The sequence below is a fragment of the Cryptomeria japonica genome, chromosome 5, assembly GCF_030272615.1.
Source record: "Cryptomeria japonica chromosome 5, Sugi_1.0, whole genome shotgun sequence".
In the NCBI taxonomy this organism is placed as follows: domain Eukaryota; kingdom Viridiplantae; phylum Streptophyta; class Pinopsida; order Cupressales; family Cupressaceae; genus Cryptomeria; species Cryptomeria japonica.
In genome coordinates, this window is record NC_081409.1 from 86,724,753 (window position 1) to 86,751,980 (window position 27,228).

At 37.5% G+C, this 27,228-nt stretch overlaps 1 protein-coding gene across 1 annotated transcript in view; it reads left to right on the forward strand.

Moving 5' to 3' along the window:
* LOC131054705 (serine hydroxymethyltransferase 7) overlaps window positions 1-27,228 on the forward strand; it is a 50,117-nt gene that overhangs the window by 2,007 nt on the left and 20,882 nt on the right. Inside the window, exon 1 of the mRNA XM_057989264.2 lies at window positions 1-125. This exon is cut by the window's left edge and continues 2,007 nt beyond it. Within this exon, the coding sequence (XP_057845247.1) occupies window positions 1-125 (125 nt within the window). The remainder of the gene's footprint in view (window positions 126-27,228) is intronic.

The window sequence follows — 27,228 nt, forward strand, 5'->3', positions numbered from 1 at the left end:
TAATTTGTGGTGGGAGCTCCTATCCAAGGGAATGGGACTATGCACGATTTAGACAAATTGCTGATAAGTGTGGGGCCACTCTTATGTGTGATATGGCTCATATCAGTGGCCTTGTTGCAGCTAAGGTAAGGACTCTGTATGCTAACGTTTTGGTGAATTACACGCAATGAGTTTGCAAATGTATAAGTTAAGTTAATTAGGAATTGGACTGGATAAATCCCTAATATATATAAATATAATTCCAGAGGAAGCATCTTAGCTTGATTGTATCCGAAATTACTGTAAGAGCCTCCGCTCTAAAGGATTTGTTTCCAAACATGCAATCTCTGATTTTTTCTTGCGAACCTTTAGCCACACTTTGCATACACTTTTCCAAATGTAATGATTTTGAACAGTCACTAATATAGATTAAATCATGAAATTTTCTCATAAATCATCATATCATATTCATAATCAACAGGGCATTTTGTCATACATTTGAGATTATAAAATTTCAAACTTGCTTGCATATAACACCCAAATAAAAGGAGATAGGTTTGTAATATTCACTATTGCATGCTGGATTATCATATAGTTTGAATAGAATGCTCAATGCTGTCGTAAAACATAATGCTGGTAACACAATTTGCTGATTTAAGAACATAAATATATTTATACATTAAAGTCAATGTTCTGACCTTTAATTAAAGCTGTTTGTGGGCAGAATTCCGTTGTAGGCCTTCCAAACAATGCCCAGTTATCATTTAGATCCGAGATTACTACCTAAGCTGCCCATTTGAAGGTGTACAGCAACCAAATTTACTCCTTATATAGCAGTGAACACCTTTCACTGTATGTGTTAATCTCCAAGAATTTGGTGGCTAGAATAAAGCTTCCATAAACTTTTATAAGTGCATTGACTTCCTTTCCCTATGCTCATGCCACCATTCAAACCTATACAGCATTTAAAAAATTGACGGTATGATGCTAGGAGGAAGTACAACAGACAATGAGAGTGGCAAATCCTTGTGTGAGGCTGATTAGCTCCTTAAATCTTTTTTTGTCTTGTACTACAACTCTTAGAGATGGTGTGATTTCCTTTGGATGATAGTGGCTGGGAAAGTGTTAACAAATGCCCATCAAAAGATACTCGACCCCACTTTTGGTAAAATTAGTTTGAAATATTCACCTGGACATAGGCGCTGACTTCCTTTCTATAGATTTTTGAAGTCACTTTTGTCCTTTTTTGCCATTTTGGATTTTAGAGGATGAATATTTGAAGTTTGCGGTGGTGCACCCAGCCTGAAAACCAACAATTAATTTTATACCATTCAAAATTGCCCATCAACCTTTTTTGGCCTTTATATAAAATTGGGAGTTTAACTCATTTTATTTCTTCAATATTTCCTTCGGTCATCATATTGGGTCATGACTCCAGGCCCTTGTACCTCCTTTGCCTCATTCTCAACACTTAAGTGGTATGGCTAGCGTAACACGTAGTTGATGCGAACACATTGTATTTTAATGCATTCAGCGCAACTGCCCAATACTCAAGCAATTGCATTATCTTTGCAAATGTATTTCTTGCTTGCAAGATTTTAAATAAATTTGATTACTGATCAAACTTGCAAACTTGGTAAGATAATCAATTTTCTCCCAAAACCCTTATGACAAACATTCAATGCAAAGGAAACTTCCGTATGAAATTGCTTGACAAAATTTGAGGGTTTTCATCCCCTAATCCCAAATCTTTATCACACTGTCATTACCTGATTGGAACTGGACTGCTATTCAGGTTTTTGTTTGTCAGAAAACCATCAGGGTTTTCATCCCACTAGTATAAATTTGGCTACATGCACAAATCTCCGAAGGAGAAATAAATGAATCTTTAGAATGTATCTTCTTACTTCTCCTCAGCCTTCTTTTATAACCAAATGAAACTTTTCAAAATATAATTTTACTTTTTTAAAATATTAATTTCTTTTTGCTCTTAGAGTGACTTATAATATTTTCTTTTGGCACCAGGTAAAGTCACTTAATTAAAATAAAATATTAAACTCATAAACATAATAAATTAAATATAAATTTCTTGAAAATATTAATTTAAACAACTTAATTTAATTTAATTTTTTATTTTTTTCTTTGGAAACTTGAGCCGAAAAATGGGGACATAATAATCCTCCCTTCCCAAAGATTGCTTGTCCCCAAGCAATATGAATCTGTATGCCAATACCAATATCCCAAATCTATCTTATGAATGCAACACCACGAACTTGTTGTTCCACTCTGATACAGCTGAAACTGGCAAATCTATCATTTGACATTACCCTATGAAGCAAAACCATAATTATACAAACTCTCGGATCTTAAACCTTTGTATCATCATATTCTTTTGTTGGAAATCACCTGCATGAATACCAAGTAATGAAGTGATCCAATCATGCTTATTCTCAAAAGGATAATCTTTATAAGCTTGCTTCTCAATGTATTTTGGTGTCAAAACACCTGGATCCCATGGTCTTATAAACAGATGGCTTTCATATGAAAATGTATGTCATGCTTCTGACTCAGTAATAGTACTAACCTTGCATAAACTGACAGAAAATTGTCTTATTTATAAGACATCACAATTTTCAAATCCATAGAAGGTAGCGATCATTATCACCAGCAAGTCTTTTAACAACAGCAATAATCAGTATATAATAATATATACAAACAGCGCTCATGTTATAAGCAGCAGTTAGTAAATCCAGTGATTAAAATATTCAAAGATCCTTGAGCGGCGATTAAGAAATGAATAAGGCAGCATTTGGTCTTGAAGAGATATCATTAAATAATAAATATCGGACTTGAAGAGGCATGGTTAAGAAAGGTTATGGCCATTCTAAAGGGACAGCAACTTCCAAAGGTTGTCTCTCTTCAAAGAGACATAAAGATATGAAACATAGAAGACCATGTTGGAGGAGGGCATTGAGGAAGATAGAAACAAACCAGTAATTGAGAAGAGAGATCTGCAATTCAGAATACAGCCATATTTGGATCTAGTAAATTTTGTGGTATGCATGAGAATTGTTGATTTTATGATCAGATTAATAGCAATTAAACAAATTAACAATATGAACACTGGAACACACCAAGATACCCTGGGAAAACCTTCCACTTGAAGGTAAAAAACCCAGCAACGAAAGTCTCTGTTTATATTAATCAAATACTGATATGTCTTTGCAAATTGCTTCTCCCTTTGAAGTTATATGAATAGATCAATTTGCACTATACTGCTGTAGATGCAATCCGAATTACTGAAGTATATATGAACTGCCAAATGATAGATTATCTTCTTCAATCTGACTATATTGTAACGTGCGATCTGCTGAGTGACCTCGGACTGCAGAGGAATGTGATAGGGCGGTTGAAGGAGAGAATCGATCTGCAGATGTGTGTATTATATTCGATCTGCAGATGTGTGTATTATATTTGATCTGCTAGTATATGTGTGGATTATTGAATATCCAAGAGGATATAATCGTTGTCCCTTTATATGCTAACAAGATGACTCTTCATGAGGAGTTGGGCCCTTAAGATCCAACACATCTCTTCGAATGAGGCAATGTAACCTTTCATAGGGGTGGCAGACTTTACCAAAAGTCGGCCCCCTTTAATAATATATTTATTTTGCAAACAAATAAAGGGAATGCGATACTTAGATGAATATCAATTAACATTAAATATACATGGCCGATGGCCAAGTGTATATTTGTAGAATTGACCCTGAAGGAGACTCCCAAAGCGACATGCATCAACAAGAATATGTTTGATATGTATGTTTAGTGTATGCAATGCGGATAAATATTATCATATATATCTATGCTCCTTGCATATCTCTTACCAAGATGTTAATAAACTTAAGTATGCTTTTTTAATTAAATAAGTTGTCTATTCTTTATTACCACAAACAATCATTGTGGGAAACAAGGGAAATACTTTAGGGAGAGGTGGTAAGTAGGCCATCGTAAGGGATGAAATCATCAAGATGGATGTTCCTGCTGCTTGTGGGCCAAGGGGCGAGTTGTCTTGGTTAGATGCTGCACGCTCTTGGGCTTAATTGCATTGAATAGTCTTCCTTAATGACCTGGGTTCCCTCGAATTAAGTAGGCCACCCCAAGGGATGGAATCATCAAAGTGGATGTCCCTGCTGCTTGTGGGCCAAAGGGCAAATTGTTTTGGTTAGACACTGCATGGTCTTGGGCATAATTGGGCTGAACAGTGACCGGGCACACTTTATGGCTTTCCTCTCCAAACCCTACTATGGTTGATTTAGGGAAATGGAAACCTTGGTGCTTAATATCTAAGATCAACAAGTTGTATGGTTTATCTAAGTAGGTTAAGATGATTAGGGTCATATATGAAAAAATCCTTAACTATTTCCAAACTAATCAAATTTCCAATATTGCTGTTTATTGTGTAATCAGATTTGCAGGGTTGACAGTTACACTTTTTCATATATTGAATATAGATTTCAGTACCAAAATGATAAGCACAACAATAAAATCTAGAAATGAACCCAGAAAGTTCAGAATTAATATCTGCCTTGAATTTGCAACTACATAAAATGTCTTTTAGCATTACAGATCAATTCATACCCAATACAGAGGAATATAATTAATTTTGGACTGCCTCATGTCTTAATCTGTGCACAGGCTTCAATAAGAGATAAAGCCAATCAATCTGGAATGCAATTTCTTACTCCTCTATTAGCAGGTTGATGGAATCAATCAGACTATTTCCTTTTTCATTGCAGCAGTAGTACCCTCATTCTCCTCTTTTCTTAAGTCTCTGTAAACTGCTCACCCCAGTGTAGCAAAGATTTATTTATACTTATAGACTTTTAGTGTTGTAAGGTGCTAAGTTTAAATATTACAGCAGCAATGTTAAATCTCTTCGACTCCTGCAAAGCCCCCTGTAGAAGTTGCGCTAATCTGATCCTTTATGGCATTTGAGCATAATAAAGATTAAAGCTAATACTCTGAAAAGCTTTGCCATAAATCTTCTTTTGTGAGCTGCGTATGATCCTCACGATTCCAAACATGAACTGCAAATCAGATAGTTCTGTAGTAGGGCTGCCCTGTCTTAGAAAAGGATGACTGAATTTTTTCCGTGTGTAACTGAGGTTTAGTTGATCCTGGTGCGTTTTGATGTAGGAAGGTTTCATTCATAGATGATACCAACATTTAAAACACAATGCATTGACATACATGAACATAATTTATACTTTCATCTTTGCACTGAACTGAAAAGTACATTGAACTAGATCATTGTGTTTCTTCAGATTTTACTCTCTTTTACACACACTGCAAACAATTTACTAACAACGATCACACCAATGATTTCAAATTACAAATACAATCACAACTTACAGTATGAATTGATATAGAACCCAGCTACCAATTTTTGGCTTCTGCAATGAACTTGCTGTATAAGTGCCCAGCACCACCCACACTCTCACGTCCAATACTGGAGTTCGTCCTGTGTCAACTCACTGCTGGTGTAACTGAAAATCGGCTTCCCCCATTCACTTTCTATCATAGCACTGGCAATAGTCTAACCTAAGTCTAGTGGCGGCACTAAGTACAGATTTCCAACGTGATACTGTAACCCTGCGACAAGTGAGATTGAAGTGGCTCTCATGTTTTTGTCCACTGATGTATTATTAATGCTACAGCCACTGGTTTGGTTTCAGCTCCCTGCGTTTGAGTGTATTTGCTGATTGTTACTATGCACAGCTGTATAGGAGTCTACGCCCAAGCTGACATTCTAATTGCTGCCCTTTTTAACTCAAAATCTCTTCCCAACGCTGGAACCTTTAGATGCCCAACTCTATAATGGTCTGCGAATCTTCTTGCTACTGCTTATGGCGACTGGATAACTAGTTCAACGCACCAAACCTGCCACTATCATTTAGTCATTTCACAACACTTTTCTTACTGCTGAAGTTTTAAGGAATACCTGTAAAATCTCCACTGGCTTCTACATCTATCTGGAAATATCGCTGCCAGCCAATCCAAACAATAACACTTAATTTTAGGACAATTTCCCAGACCTGGTCTTTCACAGGCGTGAGAAATTCTGCAAGAGAGGGTGTACGTCCTCCATTGCCTGACTACCAATTTCCAGATTTCTCCAGAAATTCAAACTTCGAAAAGCACAATTCTCAAGATATCCCAAATCCTCATTAAATGCTCTATTTATGACTTCAGCTGGGCACATTTCCCAAGACACCACAAATGTGGGATAAAAGAAAGATACAATAAAATATTATTGTCCTTCGTCTCCAAAAAAAAGGGGAGTTTTAATTTTTTTCACATTAACTATAGTCCCAACATTAAATAAATCACTAAAGTTAAATATTTAAATTTAACTTTAGGAACTTAAAACTTTTTGCCCAGAGAATTAATGGCCCATTAAATTTGCAATCCAGGTAAAATATAAAATGCACCAAAATATTCTCAACCAAAATTGCTTCAAAATTTGCTAGTCATTGAGCCCAAATTGACTTACTAAAAATAGTAAGTTTCTGGAAAACTTGTCAAATCACCTCCGATTGGCCTGCAACTGAAATTGCTTAGGCCAAATCTATCAACGATCTTTGTAAGGTCCTAGTTAGCCCTCGAGACCATGGCAAAAGGGGCTAACGACAAATCACCCCATGTTTGCTAAAAAGTGGACATTACAGTCTGCCCCCCTTGAAATTGCTTGTTCTCAAGCAATCTCAACTCTGGATACTATAAGACATACTCACCCTCCCAAGTAGCATCCTGTTGACGTGTATTTTGTACACTATCAAACACAGAATAAAATACCCAAGGGTACCTTATCCTCTCTTGAATAAAGCCTCTGATTGCTGAAGATGTCGCGAAAAAGGATCAATCAGAATGACTCCAAGGTTCTTCGATATAGGGTCTCTATGTGCGGATAAGCACCAGTGGTCGTTGTGAATGCTGTTTCATCAAGGGGCCTTACGTATCCGAATTGCAGGAACATAAATTTCCTAAACTAACAAGTTCTCAAAAGATCAAAAGATAGGGTTTGCAAGGGATGAATTCTAATCTAATCCTAAGAATGACTCAATGTAAGCTAGACTTGGTAAGATTCTACCAATTTCAGTATTGCCAAGGGATTACAACTTTACTGGAATTGATGCGATCTTCTAAGGTGATTAATGATTTTCAAATCATCAAGAATTATAGACACTACCATGAAGGTACATATCAATAGTTCAATAATGATTGAAGGTTTAAGCAATCCAAATATTTCCAGTTGACCACACAAAGCGTTCTTACAATCAGTAAGAAGCTAGTGGTTTGGAATGTGAATCTCACCAAAGATCAAGCTCAACACTTAGTCCTTCAAACTTAAATACTATTTCGATTGAGAGTGATTCAAGAAAGTAAACAACCATGAAGATAGCCACAAGAATTGCAATAAAACACCATAACTTCAATATTTTATTGATCTCAAAGCCAAAATAGACAACAATTGCTTGAAATTCCTTCTTCAATGCTCAATCTTGCTACAAAATAACTTTCTTCTCTCTAAAATCTGATTTCTAATCTCTCATCTAACATCTAATATCTCATTTCTAATTACAAAATGAAAATGAGTGAGGGTATATATAGCATCCTCAATTACAATGAACAGCCCAGATCAAAAGAAGATCAACGGTTGAGATTCTGACACCTAAACCCTAATTAGGGTTTGTTACAAAAAGTTCCCCTTTTATTGAACAATATTAAATGCATAGCCAAATATTTAATTGGCACAAAAATCTAGGAAACATAGACCAATGATAATTAAGGCGCCACATCATCTACAACAACCTCTCTTCTAGAACCTTATTCCCTTTCCAATGCTCTTTCTTAGCATATGCAATGAATTTGGACACAATTCCTTCAATCTCAGCAATAGGAATCTCGGGAAGATTCCTCATTCGTTCCTCCAAGTGGATAACCTGATCAAAGGCCTTGAGAAGAGCCGCATCCCATTCAGGTTCGAGTTCTTTGATCTTCTCAATTAGGAGCATGGTAGCGAACAATTGATCCCGTTGTTCATTTGTGATGACATTCTCATCTTTGCAAAAGATGACCTTGACCCTTTCTTCCAACTCTTGAAGGTCCACATCTGTCTCAACTTCGATCCTCCTGCCAAGAATGGTACATAACTCCTCAAACACCTTGTCTTGAATTGGATGGATGACTCCTTCAACTTGATTGCATTTGGTGTTGATGTCTTCGAAAAGAACCTCCTTCATCTGGAGTAGAGTCGACCACTGAAGTAAACTATGAGCTCCTCCATCCATTATCTTTTCTTGTGCTAGGATCTTCCTTGGTGTTTGCCTGATTACTTGTAGAACAGGAATGATAACATCTCTAGTGTGAGCGAAAGTGGCTACTGTTATCATCAGGTTGTGGACGATCTCAAGGACTTGGATATCTCGGTGGATTGTCTGCATCAATCTTGTTGCAAATTCAACAGCAACTGTGTGGGATTTGTCAATCCAAGAGCTCATAAGCTGAACCAAGCTCTTGACTCTCTCTGCCTCGCCAACTGATTCAAGGGGAAGTGCTTGCACAAGAGACACTGTTGGATCTTGACGTCCCAAGGGCTGATTGAGATGGCTAAAGTAGCCTCTTCAAGCACCGACCTCTCTTTCAAGCTTTCTATTCTCTTCCATTTCTTCCCTAAGCTTGTCTTTAAGTGCCTCAAATGAATCGGTTGCCTCATCCAGTGCCTGCTCAGCGGTGAGTGGACCAAGTTCAAAAGTTTCTACATCATACTCCTCTGCAAGGATTTCACCTTCATACTTGTCCACTGCTGGTGTAGCTATCTGTAACTTCCTGGACCCTGTCTCATCTCTGATCATCTTGGACATCTTGGTGGCCTTCTTCCTCTCCGTTACTTCCTGAGAATTCCCTACAAGGCTCTCTAAGTCAATCACGTTATCTTCATCCTCAATCACAATCACCCTTGTCAATCTCTCCTTCAACCAATCTGGAATGGCGGATCTCGTCTCTCTAACTTGTATCTCTTTAGGCAATGGTTCTTCTTCTCGGAGAGGAGATGTCACTTCATCATCATTCTTGTCTTCACGTAGCTCATTGACTTGGGGAGATCGACTTGATGAATGCTGAGGTGCCTTCCCTTTTTCAGGTCTATCATTCTGTACTATTGACTCCATGGATTCATCCACCTCGGGCATCATCATCTCTTGTGCTTCAACTTGATTTGTCCTTTTCTCATGTCGAGATGATGCACCTGATGAGCGATCTCGATTAGCCTCTTGCTTCTTCTTGGAGGGTTCGCTTTTCTCGGGTCTTTCTTTCCTCTTCGCGCCTCTAGGATGAGAATTGTCTTCACTTGCGCTTGCTCCTCCTTCTTCTGGTCTTTCCTCCAAAGTATAAGTCATTGGTATGTTCTGTTCTCTTAACTTTTGATGTTGTACATCCACCCATCTGCGAGTACATGACAAAACTGGAGCCATCAAAGCTCTCAAGTCTGTAATCTCAGGTTTGTTCCAATCTATCTTCACTGCTTTGTCTTCTCTATCATAGGATGACTGGAGATGTCTGCCACTGTCCTGAGCTTGATCGGCCACTCTGTAAACTTTACATTTTCTGATGAAATCTAAAGGTAACCTGGAATGCATCTTTCTTTTCACTTCTAAATCACTTGAGAGATTCATCCAAAAGTCTTCTACCTGAAATTCGTGCTTGTACTTCCTACCATATGTCTCCTCTATATACCCATAAGGATCAAAATTCTCCCTTGAGGCAAAGAACGTGAATGAATATGAGGCCAACTCCCTCTCTGCATCATCTAAGGCTAGAGCATTAGGACATACCTCAACTGAATTCCCCAATATGATGGGCACGGGAGCTCCATTTCTGTGCCTGTGTCTGAATGTCTTCGCATGGTCTGCCAATTGCCTAGCCACCTCAAGTAGCACTATCTTGTCTGTCGGATACCTCGGCAACATGTAGGGGGGTGAAGGACATCCATGGACTCTGATATATGTAAACTTTTGAAATTGGATGAACTAAGCACCGTACCTCTTTATAAGTTCTTGTGCATCTTGAGATAGTCGATTGTGAATCCCGCCTTGTAATATCCTAGTGATGTTCATTGTGAAGGTATCATTGACTAACTTGTAGTCACTTCCTGGTGGATGATGCAAATGAACATAAGACTCACAAACTCTAACTTCTCCGGGTCCTCTTTCGATCACTCCTCTGTGAGGTAGTCCTGCATATTCGAAACTCCTGATCAAGGCATATATGACGTATGAGCTCATGTGGAATGACTTGGTAGCCTTTAGTCTTCTCAACTGCACGTCCAAACAATGGCTAATAATTCTAGCCCAATGAATTGTTCCTTTTCCTTGAACTATCACTTGGATGAAGTAGAACATCCACTTCTCAAAATAGAAGGCCTGAGGAGCCCCTGTAACTCGATTGAGCAAAGTTATCAAATCTCTGTACTCCTCCTGGAAGTCGATCCTATGTGGTGTGTTGGGAATCTTGCTCAGGCGAGGACGACTTTTGAGTAACCAACCCTTATTGATGATGTTCAAGCAAGAGTCTGGATCATCTTCATACATGGACCTGGCTCCTTCTAAGCTTTTGTAAATCATATCTTTATGCTCTGGAAGATGGAGAGCCTCACTTATAGCCTCCTCTGAAAGGTAAGCCAAAGTGTTCCCTTCCTTGGACACGATTGATCTTGATTGTGGGTCATAATGGCGAGCACACTCGATCATCAGCTCATGGCACTGGACTGCTGGAGGGAAACCGACCGCCTTGATGATGCCACTTTCAATTATTCTCCTTGCGACGGGTGATGGCTTGCCAATGTAAGGGACCTCTCGAAACTTCTTCACACTGAAGTTTCCCAAGTTGCTCCACTTTGACACGATCTTGGTCTCCAATTCTTCATTCCTCTGATCTTCCTTCATGAGGGTTGGACGACTAGTGGATGCTCCTGCCTTTGGGGTCGCCATCTTGACACCTACACAACATTTCATAATGAGTAATATATTTTGCAACGTAGAAATATAGAGTAGAAAGGAAGATTTAAGATTTTAATTAGGAAACTTTATGATAAATCTTTGAGTTATCATTTCCTAATTAACTACGCAATTTTCAAAAACTTGAAGTTCAAAACTTCAATGTTGGGACTAGGATGATCTCGCGATACCTCCACTTGAGAATTAATTCTAAAAAATGATGCAAAAATAAGGTGAATTTGCTAGGCAAAATGTAGATTGAAGTCCTTCCTTTTAGCAAAATGTGCCTCCTTTAGTCTTTACAAGTCTCAACTCCACCACCTTTAGTCTTCAACACTTAAGGAAAATTCGCTCCAAATAGGCCAGCTTTCGCACTTCCTTCCTTGCCTCTCCAAATCGCACTTGAAACAATGAGTGAATGATTTGAATAATGAAAAACACACCCCAAATATATAGAGCGCTCACCATTTCACCTCCCCATAGGCCAACTTGGCAAAATAGGCCAAAAATAAATAAAATTAAAAAAAGGAAGAGGCCGACTTAATAAAATAATAAAAATGATACCTCAAGTGCTCTCTCTTTTAATTTTAATTTAATAAAAAAATTAATTTTAAATGCCTTAATAATTAAAATTTCGATTTTCTAAGGCTCAAAATTAATTTATTAAATGCCATGCGCCTTTATTAAATGCCAATTTAATTTAAATTTTTCAAATATTTCGAAGTTGATGATTTTGGCATTTCATGTGATTTGGAGGATGTCAACGTTAGGATATGGCAAAAATAAAGAGTGCATATGTTAAGCGCTCTGGTCCCTTGGAGAGGGACAGGAGCACTTTTTCATTTTTAGGCTAGGATTCTCAATTTTTGAAGTCAAACTTTTGTTCACCATGCGTTAGAAGATTCTTCCCATCTCATACAACGTTGCCTTAGCATAATCTCGGAGGGAATTTGTTGTTTTAAAAAAAAAGTGGGACGGTCCTTGAGTGAGGGATGGGAGCACTTTTGAGTCCATTGCATGAATTCTTGATCATATTAATCTTCAATTTACCCTCAAGGCGTAGAATATCACATTTCACACCATCTTTAGCCTTGGTAATAAAAATATCATTTCAAAATGCAAGGTAAATGGTCATATTTGGAAAAAGTGGCACAGTCCTTCAGTGAGTGACGGGAGCACTTTTGCCAGTTGTCGTCAAAATTTGCAACTCTCGCATCTCAATTCAACTTCAAGGCATTTTAAACACTTTTTCAAACTTGCGCCTTGGTCTCAATTTGTCCAAAATTGGTGAGAAAGGGAAGATAACATATTAAGTGGCATGGTCCTTTAGTGAGGGACGGGAGCACTTTTGCAATTACAAGCTTATTTGTCCTTTGCTAGCCTTCGAAATTATCTTCAATGGATGAATCTTGCCTTCTCTCATTCATTTCAATCACGCAAATTGCCTTGCCTTTGCAAGAAATTTGTATTTTTAGAAAAGTGGGATGGTTCTTCAATGAGGGACGAGAGCACTTTGTCTTGGTCCCTTGGTGAGGGACGGGAGCACTTTTTGTCATTTTGGCATACTTTTTGCTCTTTAAACCTCTCAATTGCATCCAAGGCATAAAACATCATTCGTCTTTCCCATCCAAGTCAAGTTTTATCATAAAATATCGAACAATGAAGAGAAACTTGAAAAAGTGGCACAGTCCTTCAGTGAGGGACGAGAGCACTTTTTGTCATTTGGTTGATTTACTCCTTTGTAGACTGCTTAAATTATATTCAATGGACAAGATATGCTTCCCTTAACCTCTTCAAATCATAAAATTACCTTAACCTTGCAAAGATAGTGCAAATTTGAAAAAAGTGGCACAGTCCTTCAATGAGGGACGGGAGCACTTTTTACCTTCTAAGCCAAATTGTCTCACTTTTCACCTCGAAATTTCTTTGGTAGGGAAGATTTCATCTTACTTCATGCTATGAATAGAAGTTAATGTCCAATAAAGGTCTAAAATTATGCATATAAAGAAAAGTGCTCTGGTCCTTCAGTGAGGGATGGGAGCACTTTTTACCTTCTAGGCCAAAACTTCATCATTTCATTGTTTTCGATCAAGTCTGGATGCTTTATCATGTTCATTTTGTCCTTCACCATGTCTTTGATGTCTCAATTTAACCAAACAAGGTCAGGAATGGCTCCAATAAGTCTTTTCGCCTTTGTCTTTTAGTGAGGGACAGGAGCACTTTGCCTTGGTCCCTTGGAGAGGGACGGGACCACTTTTTCCTTCAACCTTCAAAATTCACCATTTTTGTGCCTTCAAAATCTTCAAAAGTATCAAGTCATGTCCAATTATCATTCCGGAAGACCCTGCACAAAACAAAATAGAAAAGTCAGTGACAAATATGCATAAAATAACATTTGTGCTCTGGTCCCTTGGTGAGGGATGGGAGCACTTTCGTCCTTTCTGGCTAAAATAGTCAAAATTTAGGTCTCCAATCATTTCACAAGGCAGAGTTAGGTCATCTTCAAGGCCCGGAATCGGTTAGCAAGCTCTTGCAAAATCAGAAATTGCACTTAGAATGAAATTCGCCCTAGGCCTCCAGTGAAGGACAGGAGCACTTTCTCTATTTCAGGCATCATCTTGCCTCCGAAATTTGATCAAAATTTACCTAGGCAAGAATACACAATTTCATCTTCAAAATGCTAACACTTACACAAAATTTGAATTTTACCCCAAAAAAATTCCCGAATCTAGACCTAACCTGGGACATATTTGACTTCCTGACAGACTAACCTTACTTCAATAATCAATCTTTGGGAGGATGCGTAATAACTTTCAAAATTTGACTGGACTCGGCTTGAAAAATATCCAAAAGAAACCCCTAAGGCTTAGCCCTAGCCCAGACAACTCACTCACTCAAAACCCTACTCAAAACCCTAAAAGCAGAGAGAAGAACAGGCAAAACAAAAGCAAAAAGAGGGGGTCCCCATTTTAATGGGGCGATGTGTGAAATGGTCACAACACATCCTCTATCGGTAAGTTCTTCCACTTCACCAAATTTTCCCTGATGGCCTTTCCATAAAATACGCTCCCTATTTTCAAGAATGACCTCATGAATCAAGATAAGCTTCCCCTCATCATCAAGAGGTGGTAACTCTGTTGAAGGTACTACATGATGGCCCAATGCCTTTTTGAGGCATGAGACATGAAAAACATTATGTACCTTACTGTCTGTCAGCAACTCAAGCTCGTAAGCCACCTCACCAACCTTCTTGATAACTTTGAAAGGTCCATAATCGCGCGGCTTCAACTTCTTTGCACCACTCCTTTTGAGAGTGGACTGTTGGTAAGGCTTCAACATAAGATAAACCATGTCACCAACCTCGAAAGATCTCTCTACTTTGCGCTGGTCTGCATATTGTTTCTGCTGGTTCTGAGCCTTCTGCATGTGTTCCTTCAATGACATCATGATATCTTGACTCTCTTGTAAGAGATCCTTATCCTTAGGTACTCGACTACCACCAAATAGAAAATCTAAGAAGCTCCGACCCTCGTAAACATAAAGAGCCATAAAGGGTAACATTTGGATAGACATATGATAAGTGGTGTTCTAACAGTATTCTCTTAAATGCAACTACTTCACCCATGCCTTCTGCTGCTCCGCGATATAATTATGGGGGTATACTTTCACCCACTTGTTCACAATCTTCAACTACCCATCTCTTTAAGTTGTGCTAGCTCTTTGAAATGCAACTTAGGATCTTTGGTGTCAAACCTCTCAATCAATCGTTCTGTGAACTCAACATAGGGAAGTAATCTGTCCATGTCCCATAGTCACCATATCGTGGTGCCACCACTCATGTGCAACTCCATCAAGGTGTATAGCAGCATATTTAATAGCTTCGTCTTCAGGCATAGGATTCAGTTGTAGGTAAGTATCCACCTTCTGGACCCAAGCTCATGTTGTAGTTTTCCCAGATGCATCAAAATATGGTAGAGACAACTTTCCTACTTTCTTCCTTACTCATAGTTTTGATTCCTGTCTCTTGCATGAGGCATGTATCTCATCCTCACATTAATGTAGTCTTGAAGAGTTATAGCTGCCTGAAATCCTGTCCTCCACTCTCCCAATCTTTTCGAAACTAATCTTGTAAATCCACGATTTGTGGCTCAACAGCTGGCTAAACTGGAAATCTAGGTGGAAAAGTGGGTATAAGGGGTCTAGAACTTGCTGTCCTAGTGGGTTGTGCTGCATGACCAAAATTATCTGCTATCTGTCCTCCTCCATTTCCGTTGTGTCCACCATTGTTGCCTCCATTCTGTCCATTATTACCCCCTTGTTGATTATTATTACCCCCTTGTTGATTGTTTCCAGCATTACCACCTCCTAAGTTATTCACATTAAGTCCCATTTGGTGAGCTATCATCTGTGTCAACAAGTCCAACCGCTGATTCTGTTGCTGTGCCCTTTGTTTTGCTAACTGCTGTCCTTGTACCAGCATTTCTAATAACTGTAAAAACCTCTCCTCACCCGGGTCTCTTCTCTCACCTGTTAATTCTAGCTGGAAAAGGATCACCTATTTCTTCAATTACGGGTGGTTCTTCTTGCCCTGCTCCGGCTTGATTGTTGAGGTTAGTATTGTACTTGTTTCTCCTCAAATAATACTGATGATGCATGAGTTTTTAGACCCTGAGGTTGGCAGAATCTTTTGCTCCGATACCACTGTAGTAGGGCTGCCATGTCTTAGAAAAGGATGACTGATTTTTTTCCTTTCCCTGTGTGTAACTGAGGTTTAGTTGATCCTGTTGCATTTTGATGTAGGAAGGTTTCATTCATAGATGATACCAACATTTAAAACACAATGCATTGACATACATGAACATTATTTATACTTTCATCTTTGCACCGAACTGAAAAGTACATTGAACTAGACCACTGAGTTTCTTTCAGATTTAACTCTCTTTTACACACAATGCAAAGGATTTACTTACAATGATCACACCAATGATTTCAAAATACAAATACAGTCACAACTTACAATATGAATTGATATAGAACCCAGCTTCCAAGTTTTGGCTGCTGCAATGAACTTGCTGTATAAGCGCCCAGCACCACCCACTCCCACGTCCAATACTGGAGTTCGTCCTCTGTCAACTCACTGCTGGAGTAACTGAAAAGTGGCTTCCCCCATTCGCTTTCTATCACAGCACTGGCATTAGTCTAACCTAAGTCTAGTGGCAGCACTAAGTACAGATTTCCAATGCAATACTGTAACCCTGCGGCAAGTGAGATTGAAGTGGCTCTCACGTTTTTGTCCACTGCTGTATTATTAATGCTACGCCCACTGGTTTGGTTTCAGCTCCATGCGTTATGAGTGTATGTGCTAATAGTTACTACACACAGCTGTATAGGAATTCTAATCGCTGCCCTTTTTAACTCATAATCTCTTCCCAACGCTGGAATCTTTAGACACCCAACTCTACAATGGTCTGTGAACTTGCTGTTACATCAGTCTGGAAATATCACTGCCAGCCAATCCAAACAATAACACTTAATTTTAGGAAAATCTCACAGACCTGGTCTTTCACAGGCATGAGAAATGCTGCAAGAGAGGGTGTACGTCCTCCATTGCCTGAGTACCAATCTCTAGATTTCTCCAGAAATTCGAACTTCAAAAAGCACAATTCTCAAGATGTTCCAAATGCTCATTAAATGCTCTATTTATGACTTCATCTGGGCACATTTCCCAGGACACCACAAATGTGGGATAAAAGAAAGATACAATAAAATGTTATTATCATTTATGTCTCCAAAAAGAAGGGGGTTTTTAATTTTTTTACATTAACTATAGTCCCAGCATTAAATAAATCACTAAAGTCAAATATTTAAATTTAACTTTAGGAACTTAAAATTTTTTGCCCAGATAATTAATGGGCCAATGGCCCATTAAATTTGCAATCCAGGTAAAGTATAAAATGCACCAAAATATTGTCAACCAAAATTTGCCAGTCACTGAGCCCAAATTGACATACTAAAAATAGTAAGTTTCTAAAAAACCTGTCAAATCACCTCCGATTGGCTTGCAACTGAAATTGCCAAGGCCAAATCCATCAACGATCCTTGTAAGGTCTAAGTTAGCCCTCGGGACCATGGCAAAAGGGGCTAACGATAAATCACCTCATGTCTACCAAAAAGGGAACATTACAAGTTCCTCCCTCCAAGCTGCTCACCACATTAGAGATCGGCAAATCTACATAAGTTTTCCTTTATCCTTTGAGTTGGCCCAATCAATAATATTGGCAATCACTATTAAAGCCACGGCACCTGTTGACGATATGTAGCTACGGTCGGATTCCTCTGACCGATCTAATCAAATGTCCAAGTGGCCTATCGGCCTTGGACATTTGTATTATTTATTATCCTTATCCTTCACTTAATTGCAGATCAGTTTTCTGATTATCGATGACAATATTACATTATGATTATTATTGATTTGCATTATAATCATAATGTAATATCATGATCGATTATTATTGCTGCGTACTATTTTTGATTTTCATTATGATCATTTGATTAACTATCAGTTCATATACATATCACTGATTCAATATGTAATCAGTAATAGCCTTATGTTACCGATTACATATATAATCGGTCATTAGTTATACCGATTGTTATTGGCTATGATTTGTTATCGCTTATCAAAGATAATCGTAGACTCACATAGAGTCATGACCTTATGTGACCGTCAAACATATATATATTATCGCATATGTTCCATTTGGAATGTTGCCAAGGTGGATCGATAATATTGTGGAGAACATTCTGAGGAATAACACTGTGAAAGGAGTACTGTGTACTCAGCATTAAAGAATCTGATAGTTTGAACTGTGTATAATTCGCCATTTTCTGCAGTCAGAAATATATTCAGAAATTAGTATTACAATAATCATTCTGCAAATTGAAATATACAGTTTTAAGGTACATATATAAAAAATGAAAATTACCAGCTTTTCTAAATCTGATACAAACTTAATGTGGTATCAGAGCCAGCCTAGGGAAAAGATGAGATCAGATTTATAAAAGCAAGATTATCCTTCTACTATCCTCTTCAAAATCATCATCTCCTACCAACATCAAGATGGTGAATGGGATTAGAGTTGAAGACAGACTGGAAGGAGTATCTAATTTCGTTTCTTGGAAGTTCAGAATCATGCTTGCCTTAAGTGAAAACGAATTAGATGGATTTGTGAAGAAAGCCATACCAAAACCAGAAGAAAAAGATGACAAGATTGAATGGAGGAAAAAGATCAACAAAGCAATGAAAATGCTTGTTGATTCGGTAAAAGGATCATATTGTGCCAATCATCTCCAAGATGGAGACTGCCTATGGCATGCTCAAATCATTAGAGAACATGTATGAGATAAACAACACAAGCCGAGCTCTTGCTCTAAAGCAACAACTCCATCATCTCAAGATGAAAAAAGGCGAATCAATCACCTCATTCTTCATGAGGATCACTGAACTAAAAGATCAACTCTCTACTATTGGACACACAATAGAGAGCAAAGAGTTAACCATGTTGGCACTAAATGGTCTACCCTCCTCATGGGAGGCATTCATTCAAGGGATAAGCGCAAGATCAAAGCTTCCTAAGTTTGATCGATTAAAGCAAGATTGCATTCAAGAAGAAGAGTCAAGATTGATTACAAGAGGCATTGGCCAAAATACCATAAACGAAGACATTCATGTTCTTACCACTCATTCCTCAAAGAAGGGTAAGAAAGGACACTTCAAGAGGAAGAAAGGCAAAGAATCCAATGGTGCTTCTACATGCAAAAGAAGGATATGTCAAAAGTCCAATGTTTTAGATGTGACAAATATGGTCACTATGCCATGAAATGTCCTCCTAGGACTATGCCTCAAGCTTTCATTGCACATGTTGGCAAAACCCTTCGTCATGGAGATTCAGATGGATTCATTTTCTATTCAGCTCTTTCAAGTCATGTGGTTACCGATCACAACACTTGGATAATTGATAGTGGGGCATCACGCCACATAACTGGATTTAGAGAACATCTAGATAACTTGGTGTAGAAAACTTCAAATGAGAAAGTAACCATTGGAGATGACTCTAGCTATTCAGTGAAAGGAGTTGGGACCTCTACTCTTTAACTAAATTCAGGCATTTCCATACAATTGACTGATGTATTATTCGTACCAGGAATTAAGCGAAGCTTGGTCTCCATATCAGCCTTGGAAGACAAAGGATATCGAATTGCATTATGGATGGCAAAGTTCTTGCATGGCCCAAGAAGACAAACATCAAGAAGGTTCAAGTCTTAGGAGTTCGCCATGGATGTCTCTATCAACTTTGCATTCCTCCTCCTCAAGCACTAATTCATGATTCTTCAAAAACTTGCGAGATTTGGCATAGAAGATTGGGTCATCTTCAATTCCGTGCTCTACCTTCAATGGAAAAGATGATGACAGGACTTCCCAACCTTAACCAAGAACATGAAGGAACTTGTAAAGGATGTGCTTTGGGGAAGAACACTAAAGGTACTTTTCATAATAGTGAAATTAGATCTAAATATGTTTTAGAGATTATTCATTCAGATTTATGTGGCCCTATGTCAGTAGCTTCCTTGGGTGGGTTCTTGTACTATGTTATTTTCATTGATGATTATTCTAGGAAAACTTGGATATATTTTTTGAAAAGTAAAGAATCTGATGAAGTACTATCAAGGTTTAAGGAATTCAAAGCCCTAGTAGAAAATATGTCAGGGAAAAGAATCAAAATCTTAAGATCCGATAATGGAGGAGAGTATACCTCTAGTAACTTCCGAAATTTTTGTACTAATGCTGGGATTAAGAGGGACTTTAGTGTTCCCTATAATCCTCAACAAAATGGTGTGGTAGAAAGAAAAAATAGAACCATTGTAGAGGCAGCCAAAGCCATGATACATGATCAAAATCTTCAAACTTCTTTTTGGGTAGAAGCTTCTAGAATTTCCGTTTATATTCAAAACAGATGTCCTCACAACATTTTGGGAAACAAAACACCCGAAGAAGCATTCACAGGAGTGAAGCGTGATATAAGCCACTTGAGAATCTTTAGTTGCCCAGTATATAGCTTATAGAATCTATATTCCAGGACAAAAATTGATTGAGTTAAGTAGGGATGTTAATCCAAGGACATCCATGAGATAAACATTGAAGATCAAGAGCCTCCTCAAAGTATGGAAGAAGACCCTACTCCTGAGATTCAGAGGGAGACTTATGAACTTGTAGAAGATGTTAATCTAAATGAACCCATGGATCCTACTGATGGGCCTAGAGACATTGTTGTAAACCGGAAAAGACCTCTTTGGGCAAGGAAAATGATGCAAGAGGCTGAAGGTTTTGCAGCCCCAAAAGGAACCTTCAGAGAAAGTAGAAGACCTCATAGATTCTCCAGCTATGTTGCATTAATGAGTCAAATCATTGAGTCAGAACCCACTAGTGTTGACGGAGCTTCTAGTCTACAGGTTTGGAAAGATGCCACGACAGAAGAATACTGATCAATTCAAAAGAATGATGTTTGGGACATTGTACCTAGACCAGAAGGTAAAACAGTTGTTTCTTGTAAATAGCTCTTCAAAATTAAACATGCTGTTGATGGTAGTATTGAAAAATATAAAGCTAGATTTGTAGCTAGAGGATTTTCTCAAAAGGAGGGAATTGATTACGAAGAAACTTTTGCCCTTGTTGCTCGATATACTTCTGTCACAACTGTGATTTCTATTGCTGCATCAAAAGGGTGGAAGATCCACCAAATGGATGTAAAGACTGCTTTTCAGAATGGTGTAATTGAGGAAGAATTATACATTGAGCAACCTAAAGGTTTTGTAATACATGAAAATGAATCTCACGTTTGTAAACTAAAGAAGGTGTTGTATTGTCTTAAACAGGCTCCACGTGCTTGGTACGAGAGGATTGACCATTACCTTTTGGGCTTGGGTTTCTCCAAGAATGATGCAGATTCAAACCTATATTTCAAGGTAATTAATGGAGAAACATTAATCCTAATTCTTTATGTTGATGACTTACTAATTACTGGAGAAGATCATCTTATTATCAAATGTAAGCAAGAGTTAGCTTTTGAATTTGATATGAAAGATCTAGGTTTATTACACTATTTCCTTGGTTTAGAAGTTTGGCAGAAATTTGATGGAATCATTCCAAGTCAAGGAAAGTACACCATTGACATTTTGAAAAGGTTTGGAATGATGGATTGTAAATCCATGGTCACACCTATGGAAACAAATTTGCATAAGTTAAGAGAAGTTGCAGCTAATTCAGACTTGGCTGATCTCTCTCTATATAGGCAAATGATCGAGTCCTTAATGTACTTGGTCAACACTAGACAAGATATTTGTTATGCAGTGAGTGCATTTTGTCAGTTCATGAGTGAACCAAGACAAATACATCTAGTTGCAGCAAAGCATATTCTGAGATATCTGCATGACACAATTGGATATGACTTGAAATATATTGATGTGGACTTGAAACTTCATGGATATACTGATTCTGATGTGTCATTGATTGGAAGAGCACATCTGGTTGTTGTTTCAGTTTGGGTTTTGCTATGATTTCCTGGTTCAGTAGGAAGCAGTCTTTAATAGCACTCAACTCCACAAAAGCCGAGTATATTGTAGCATCCATGGGGTCTCAAGAAGCTGTGTGGCTTAGAAAGCTTCTTGTAGGATTGTTTGGACAATCCTTAGAACCTACAATTATCCATTGTGACAATCAAAGTTGTATAAAGCTTTCTGTCAATCCTGCGTTTCATGACAGAACAAAGCGTGTGGAGTTTCCTTATCATTATGTTAGAGACATGGTGGAAAGGAAAGCTATCCAGTTGAGATATGCTAGTATAGATGAACAAACTGTAGATATTCTCACCAAGCCTCTTTCTAGAATAAATTTTGCATACTTTCGAGGTAAGCTTGGTATGGTAGAAAATGTAGCCCTAGTTGAGACTCTTATTATGCAATCTTATTAATTTGATATGGTTCATGATTAGTATCATGTGTGTGACTCCATGACAACATTGGTTCAGTGCTTGATGAGCTCTCGTGAACATTATTGTGAGGTGATGATCTCTCAATAGTGACCACTTGTATATCTGATCATTATTGTAAGGTGACGATCTTACGATATTGATTGATCATACCATTATGATGTATATCATGGGACATGATATCTATGGATGTCATAATGGTTTATATCTCTAGTAGTAATATCTATGGATATGCCATAATGGTGGATATAATGAGACGTGATATCCATGGATAAGCCATAATGGTGGATATTACATAAAGAGATATTCATGGTGGATTTTATGTGACGTGAAATCCGTGGACATGCCATGTAGTAATATCTTTAGATATACCATGATGGTGGATATCATGAGACGTGATATTTGTGGACAAGCCATAATGGTGGATATTACATAAAGAGACATTTATGGTGGATATCTTGAGACTTGATATCCATGGACATGCCATAAATACTTGATATCACTTTAATAGTAAGGTGATATCTTTCTGTTACACATATAGTGAAGCTACTCATACCATCACTTTAAGGTGATGCATCTTACTAAAGGATAGAAGGATTCCTCCCTAGCTAAGAGGGAGTGTTGAAGATATGTAGCTATGGTCAGATTCCTCTGACTGATGTAATCAAATGTCCAAGTGGCCTATTGGCCTTGGACATTTGTATTATTTATTATCCCTATCCTTCACTTAACTGCAGGTTAGTATTCTGCTTATCGATGACAATATTACATTATGATTATTATTGATTTGTATTATAATCATAATGTAATATCATGATCGATTATTATTGCTGTGTATTATTATTGATTTGCATTATGATCATTTGATTAACTATTGGTTCATATACATATCACCGATTCTATAAGTAATCAGTAATAGCCTTATGTTACTGATTACATATATAATCGGTCATTAGTTATGCTGATTGTTATTGGCTATGATTTGTTATCACTTATCAAGGATAATCGTAGACTCGCATAGAGTCACGACTCTATGTAAAACCATGTCGGTTTCACAGAGTCGTGACCCTATGTGACCGTCAAACATATATATATTATCGCATATGTTCCACTTGGAATGTTGCCAAGGTGGATCGATACTATCGTGGAGAACATTCTGAGCAATAACACTGTGAAAGGAATACTGTGTACTCAGCATTAAAGAATCTGATATTTTGAACTGTGTATAATTTGCCATTTTCTGCAGTCAGAAATATATTCAGAAATCAGTATTACAATAATCATTCTGCAAATTGAAATATACAGTTTTAAGGTACATATATAAAAATTAAAATTACCTGCTTTTCTTAATCTGATACAAACTTAACAACACCAATGATCAAATCGTAACACTAACCCAATTGCTGCTCCTTAAATTAATCCCAGAAAATATTTAATCATGCCAGGACTTAAAATAATAACCAATATTAGATTACAACAGTCTTAATAATATCATTCGGGCATTAAATCATACATTAGACGATCACAGGTTTAAACCTTATTGTCCCGTCAATCCCATCTTAATATTCAGTCACCAATAATCATTGAGCTCCCTTTTATTATGCCAATGACGTAAATATTCAGAATAAAATTATTTCCAAATTGGACACATGTAAAATAAATTTATTACTGCAAATTTGTGTCCAATGGGGTCTTAACAAATTTGGCCCAAATGTAGACTCCATCATGATTCCACCTTTTCGGAAGAACTAGGTTTTCATCCAGCCCTTCTGTCAAACGCCTGAAGGTTTTCCCCTCCAGAAATCATAAAACGTTTATGAAATTCAAAGCATGCCTTACTTCCTCCCTCCAATCTCCTTATAAAGAATTCCAAGAAGCTTCTAGAATATTAGGCCGACCACATTTGGAGAACTTTATTTAATAAAGTGGCATTTAGTGATATTTAAATTAATTAATATTAAGTCATCATTTGAATATATCTTTTATTTTTTTGACAACTTAATAAAAATCAATTTAATTAATTGTCACTTAAAAATAAGGGACATTATGTATATGTATTGTATTTCTTATTGAATCCCTAACCCTAATAGGAATGAATAATCTTATGAGTTGTATTTCAAATATTATCGAACATGGTTGCAGGACCTAAACCAGGATTTATATTGATAACTATATTGCATTCCTTATTTCAATTGAATTTGTGATTTTAGGGCAAGATTCAGGATCATCCCAAATGGGACATTACTATGTATGCTCATTGTGTTCCCTACAAATGGTTGTTTCCCTAAACAAAACACTTTCTAAATCAAATAGACTAAAGCTATTAGGAAAATTCTTCCCCATAGGTTCTATTTGGAAGTCAAATTGATACTTTCTCAATATTTGAATTATCATTATTGAAGTGTTGTAAGAATTCTTTATTATTTGCCAATTTAAAAACTTCAACATATTCAACTTCATGCAATTTTGATTTTTCCTTATACTTTTATCACAATTGCCTTCCCTTGAAGTTCTGAACTTTGTTGCCTAAAAACTTGCTTTTCATGGTCCATGTGAGCAACCTTTTCCTTAATTTTTTGTAGGTGTTATATTTGCTTGAGTAGCCATCAACTTAGCCCCCTTGGGGCCTCCTTAACTATTCATCAGACGTTTTTTGGTTCCTCACTACATCTGTTGTGCTTGTTCATGATGTGATTACTTCCTTTCCTTACCTGTGAATGCCAAACTCATGCAAAAATAATGAATTGCTATTAGTAGACAAACCAAAATCAGAAAGTTCTTCACACCTTCCAAAAATGCCACCATAAGAGCCATTAGTTTCAAAGACTTCCCTGGATTGATCTGAATTTGTAGCCAAGGTTGCTGCTTTGAAATTGCCATCCAGCTCAATCTCGTCACTTGTAGTTGCAAATCCTTTAATAAAATCATGGATTGATCTGAATTTGTAGCCAAGGTTGCTGCTTTGAAATTGCCATCCAGCTCAATCTCGTCACTTGTAGTTGCAAATCCTTTAATAAAATCATTTTGGAACTTGGCCATGCATACCTTTTGAAGTAAGGTATTTTCTTCTTCATAGGTGAGTGTTTTAGGTCTTCCAAACACCTCAGAACTTTTCAAAGTTAACTCTTCATGTTCTCTGGATTACTTGCAAATGCATCATGTGATTCTTCTTGAAATAAGGTATTTTCTTGTACCTTTGGTTCTTCTTCTTTCTCAATGATCGCTTTGACAACTTCTGATTTTTCTTCCTTTCTCAGTTTTCTGATATAGTTATATAGCTTCACCTTGCTTGGATTTCATTCTTCTTTTATTCCCCAAAAAATTAAAAATCATTGAAGGAAAATTGATTCTTGAAATCGTTTGGTAATCCTTGGTACTCGACAATAATTTTAGTGGCCTCTATTTTCGTTACCCCCTCCTTTTTTTTTTTTGATCAATAAAGGCCAAAGAATTTTATTAATTTAAAAAATAGATACATTTACACCTCCATTCGGTGTGGGCACCGGTAGGAAAGAATGGAGGGAAGAAAACCTCTGGTCTAGCCCAGATCCCTCAAGGATCAGAAAAAATTAAGAATGCGATACAAAATGGAGATACAAGATCACAAAGGGAACTTGTCCAAAATAATGAAGATTGTATGTAGAAATCCTCTGTGTAAAGTTGAGCAGCAGATTGCCCATTTCTTGGGGTGATGCTGCCATTTCTGGGCGACAGTTCTTGCTATTCTCGAAACACAGGGTTAAGCATGCTCTGCTCCTTATGTTGCACAAAATCTTGAGAAAATTTCTCACCAGAATGTTAGGAAAAGGAAAACCGAACAGGTCAACTTATACAATATATCATACCTACTTGGATGGTCACCCTGTTAGGATACATAGCTCAAAATATTAGTCTCAAAAAATCTCCAGAAACATAATGCGAGAGTGATTACCCATCGGAGAGCATAAACTCAATAAATAATAACGAGGCAAATTCCATAAGTATTCTTGCAAAGAGATCGCGGGGAGCTACCATCTTAAAGAATATGGTTCTAGAGCCTTCCAGGCCCTAATTGAGTGTCATGGGAAAGCTTTAAGTGAGAAATTTTTTTATCAGGTCGACCCTTAATCTAATAATATGATGCCTAGGGATTACTGGGAAGAAAGAGGAAAATTGACATATGCATCTGAGACTGATTTAACTTAAAATTGAGAGAATAGGCAGGAAGATAGGAAACTATATATGAATATGGTAATATAGATGTTAGTCTGAACAAAATCTTAATATATAATGTGAATGATGATAAATTTATATAGAAATATAAATACAAATATATATATATATATATATATATATATATATCAGAATATATATATATATTGCGACCATGGAAGGCCTAGAAAGCTTGGAGGTGGCTGGGGCCGATCATACACATGGAAGAGGATGACGCAAAGCATATACACAGCTTAACAAGATTACGAAGCTAAGTTAAAGCAACCTAGAGACATTAAAGCCTGAAAGCTTCTTTAGAACAAAACAAGAGACAAAACATCAAGAATATAGGGAATCGGAAAGGTAAAATAGAGATGAGGATAGCTAGGTAAGTGTTAGTCCTAAAAGAAGGCAATGTCTACATAAATAATAATTCCTATATATCCATGATCACATATATCCGGGAGCAAGATATGCCAGCACGTTTATATACCTATGCTCATTAATGTAAGGTATTGCCTCCTTCTAGTCTTAAAGCTTATCCTAGCAGAGCGGCAATGAACTTCAGAAAAGACTCATCGAAGACGGTAATTCCATCGACAAAAGATATCGAGGAAAGCGGAGATGGTTTTCATCGACGGGAAAAGGTCTTCGAGGAGATAATACCATCGGTGTAACATAAAAAGGACTCACCGAAAGGAATGTTCTCATCGAAAGAATAATGTCGATTAGACAAAAGGAAGCTACATCGATAGAAGATATCGATGAGGAAATAGGTTTCGAGGAAGCTAAAAGGCATGCCTCCGATACGCATCGTTTCACCGATGCGATTTTATCAGTGGAAGATGATAAGGGAGGGTAAAGAAAGGCTTCGGTGAGACAATAGATCCATTCACCGACAGGGCATGATGATTTCGATGGAAGAAGTGTTTTGGTGGAAATAATAAAGGAGGTCAC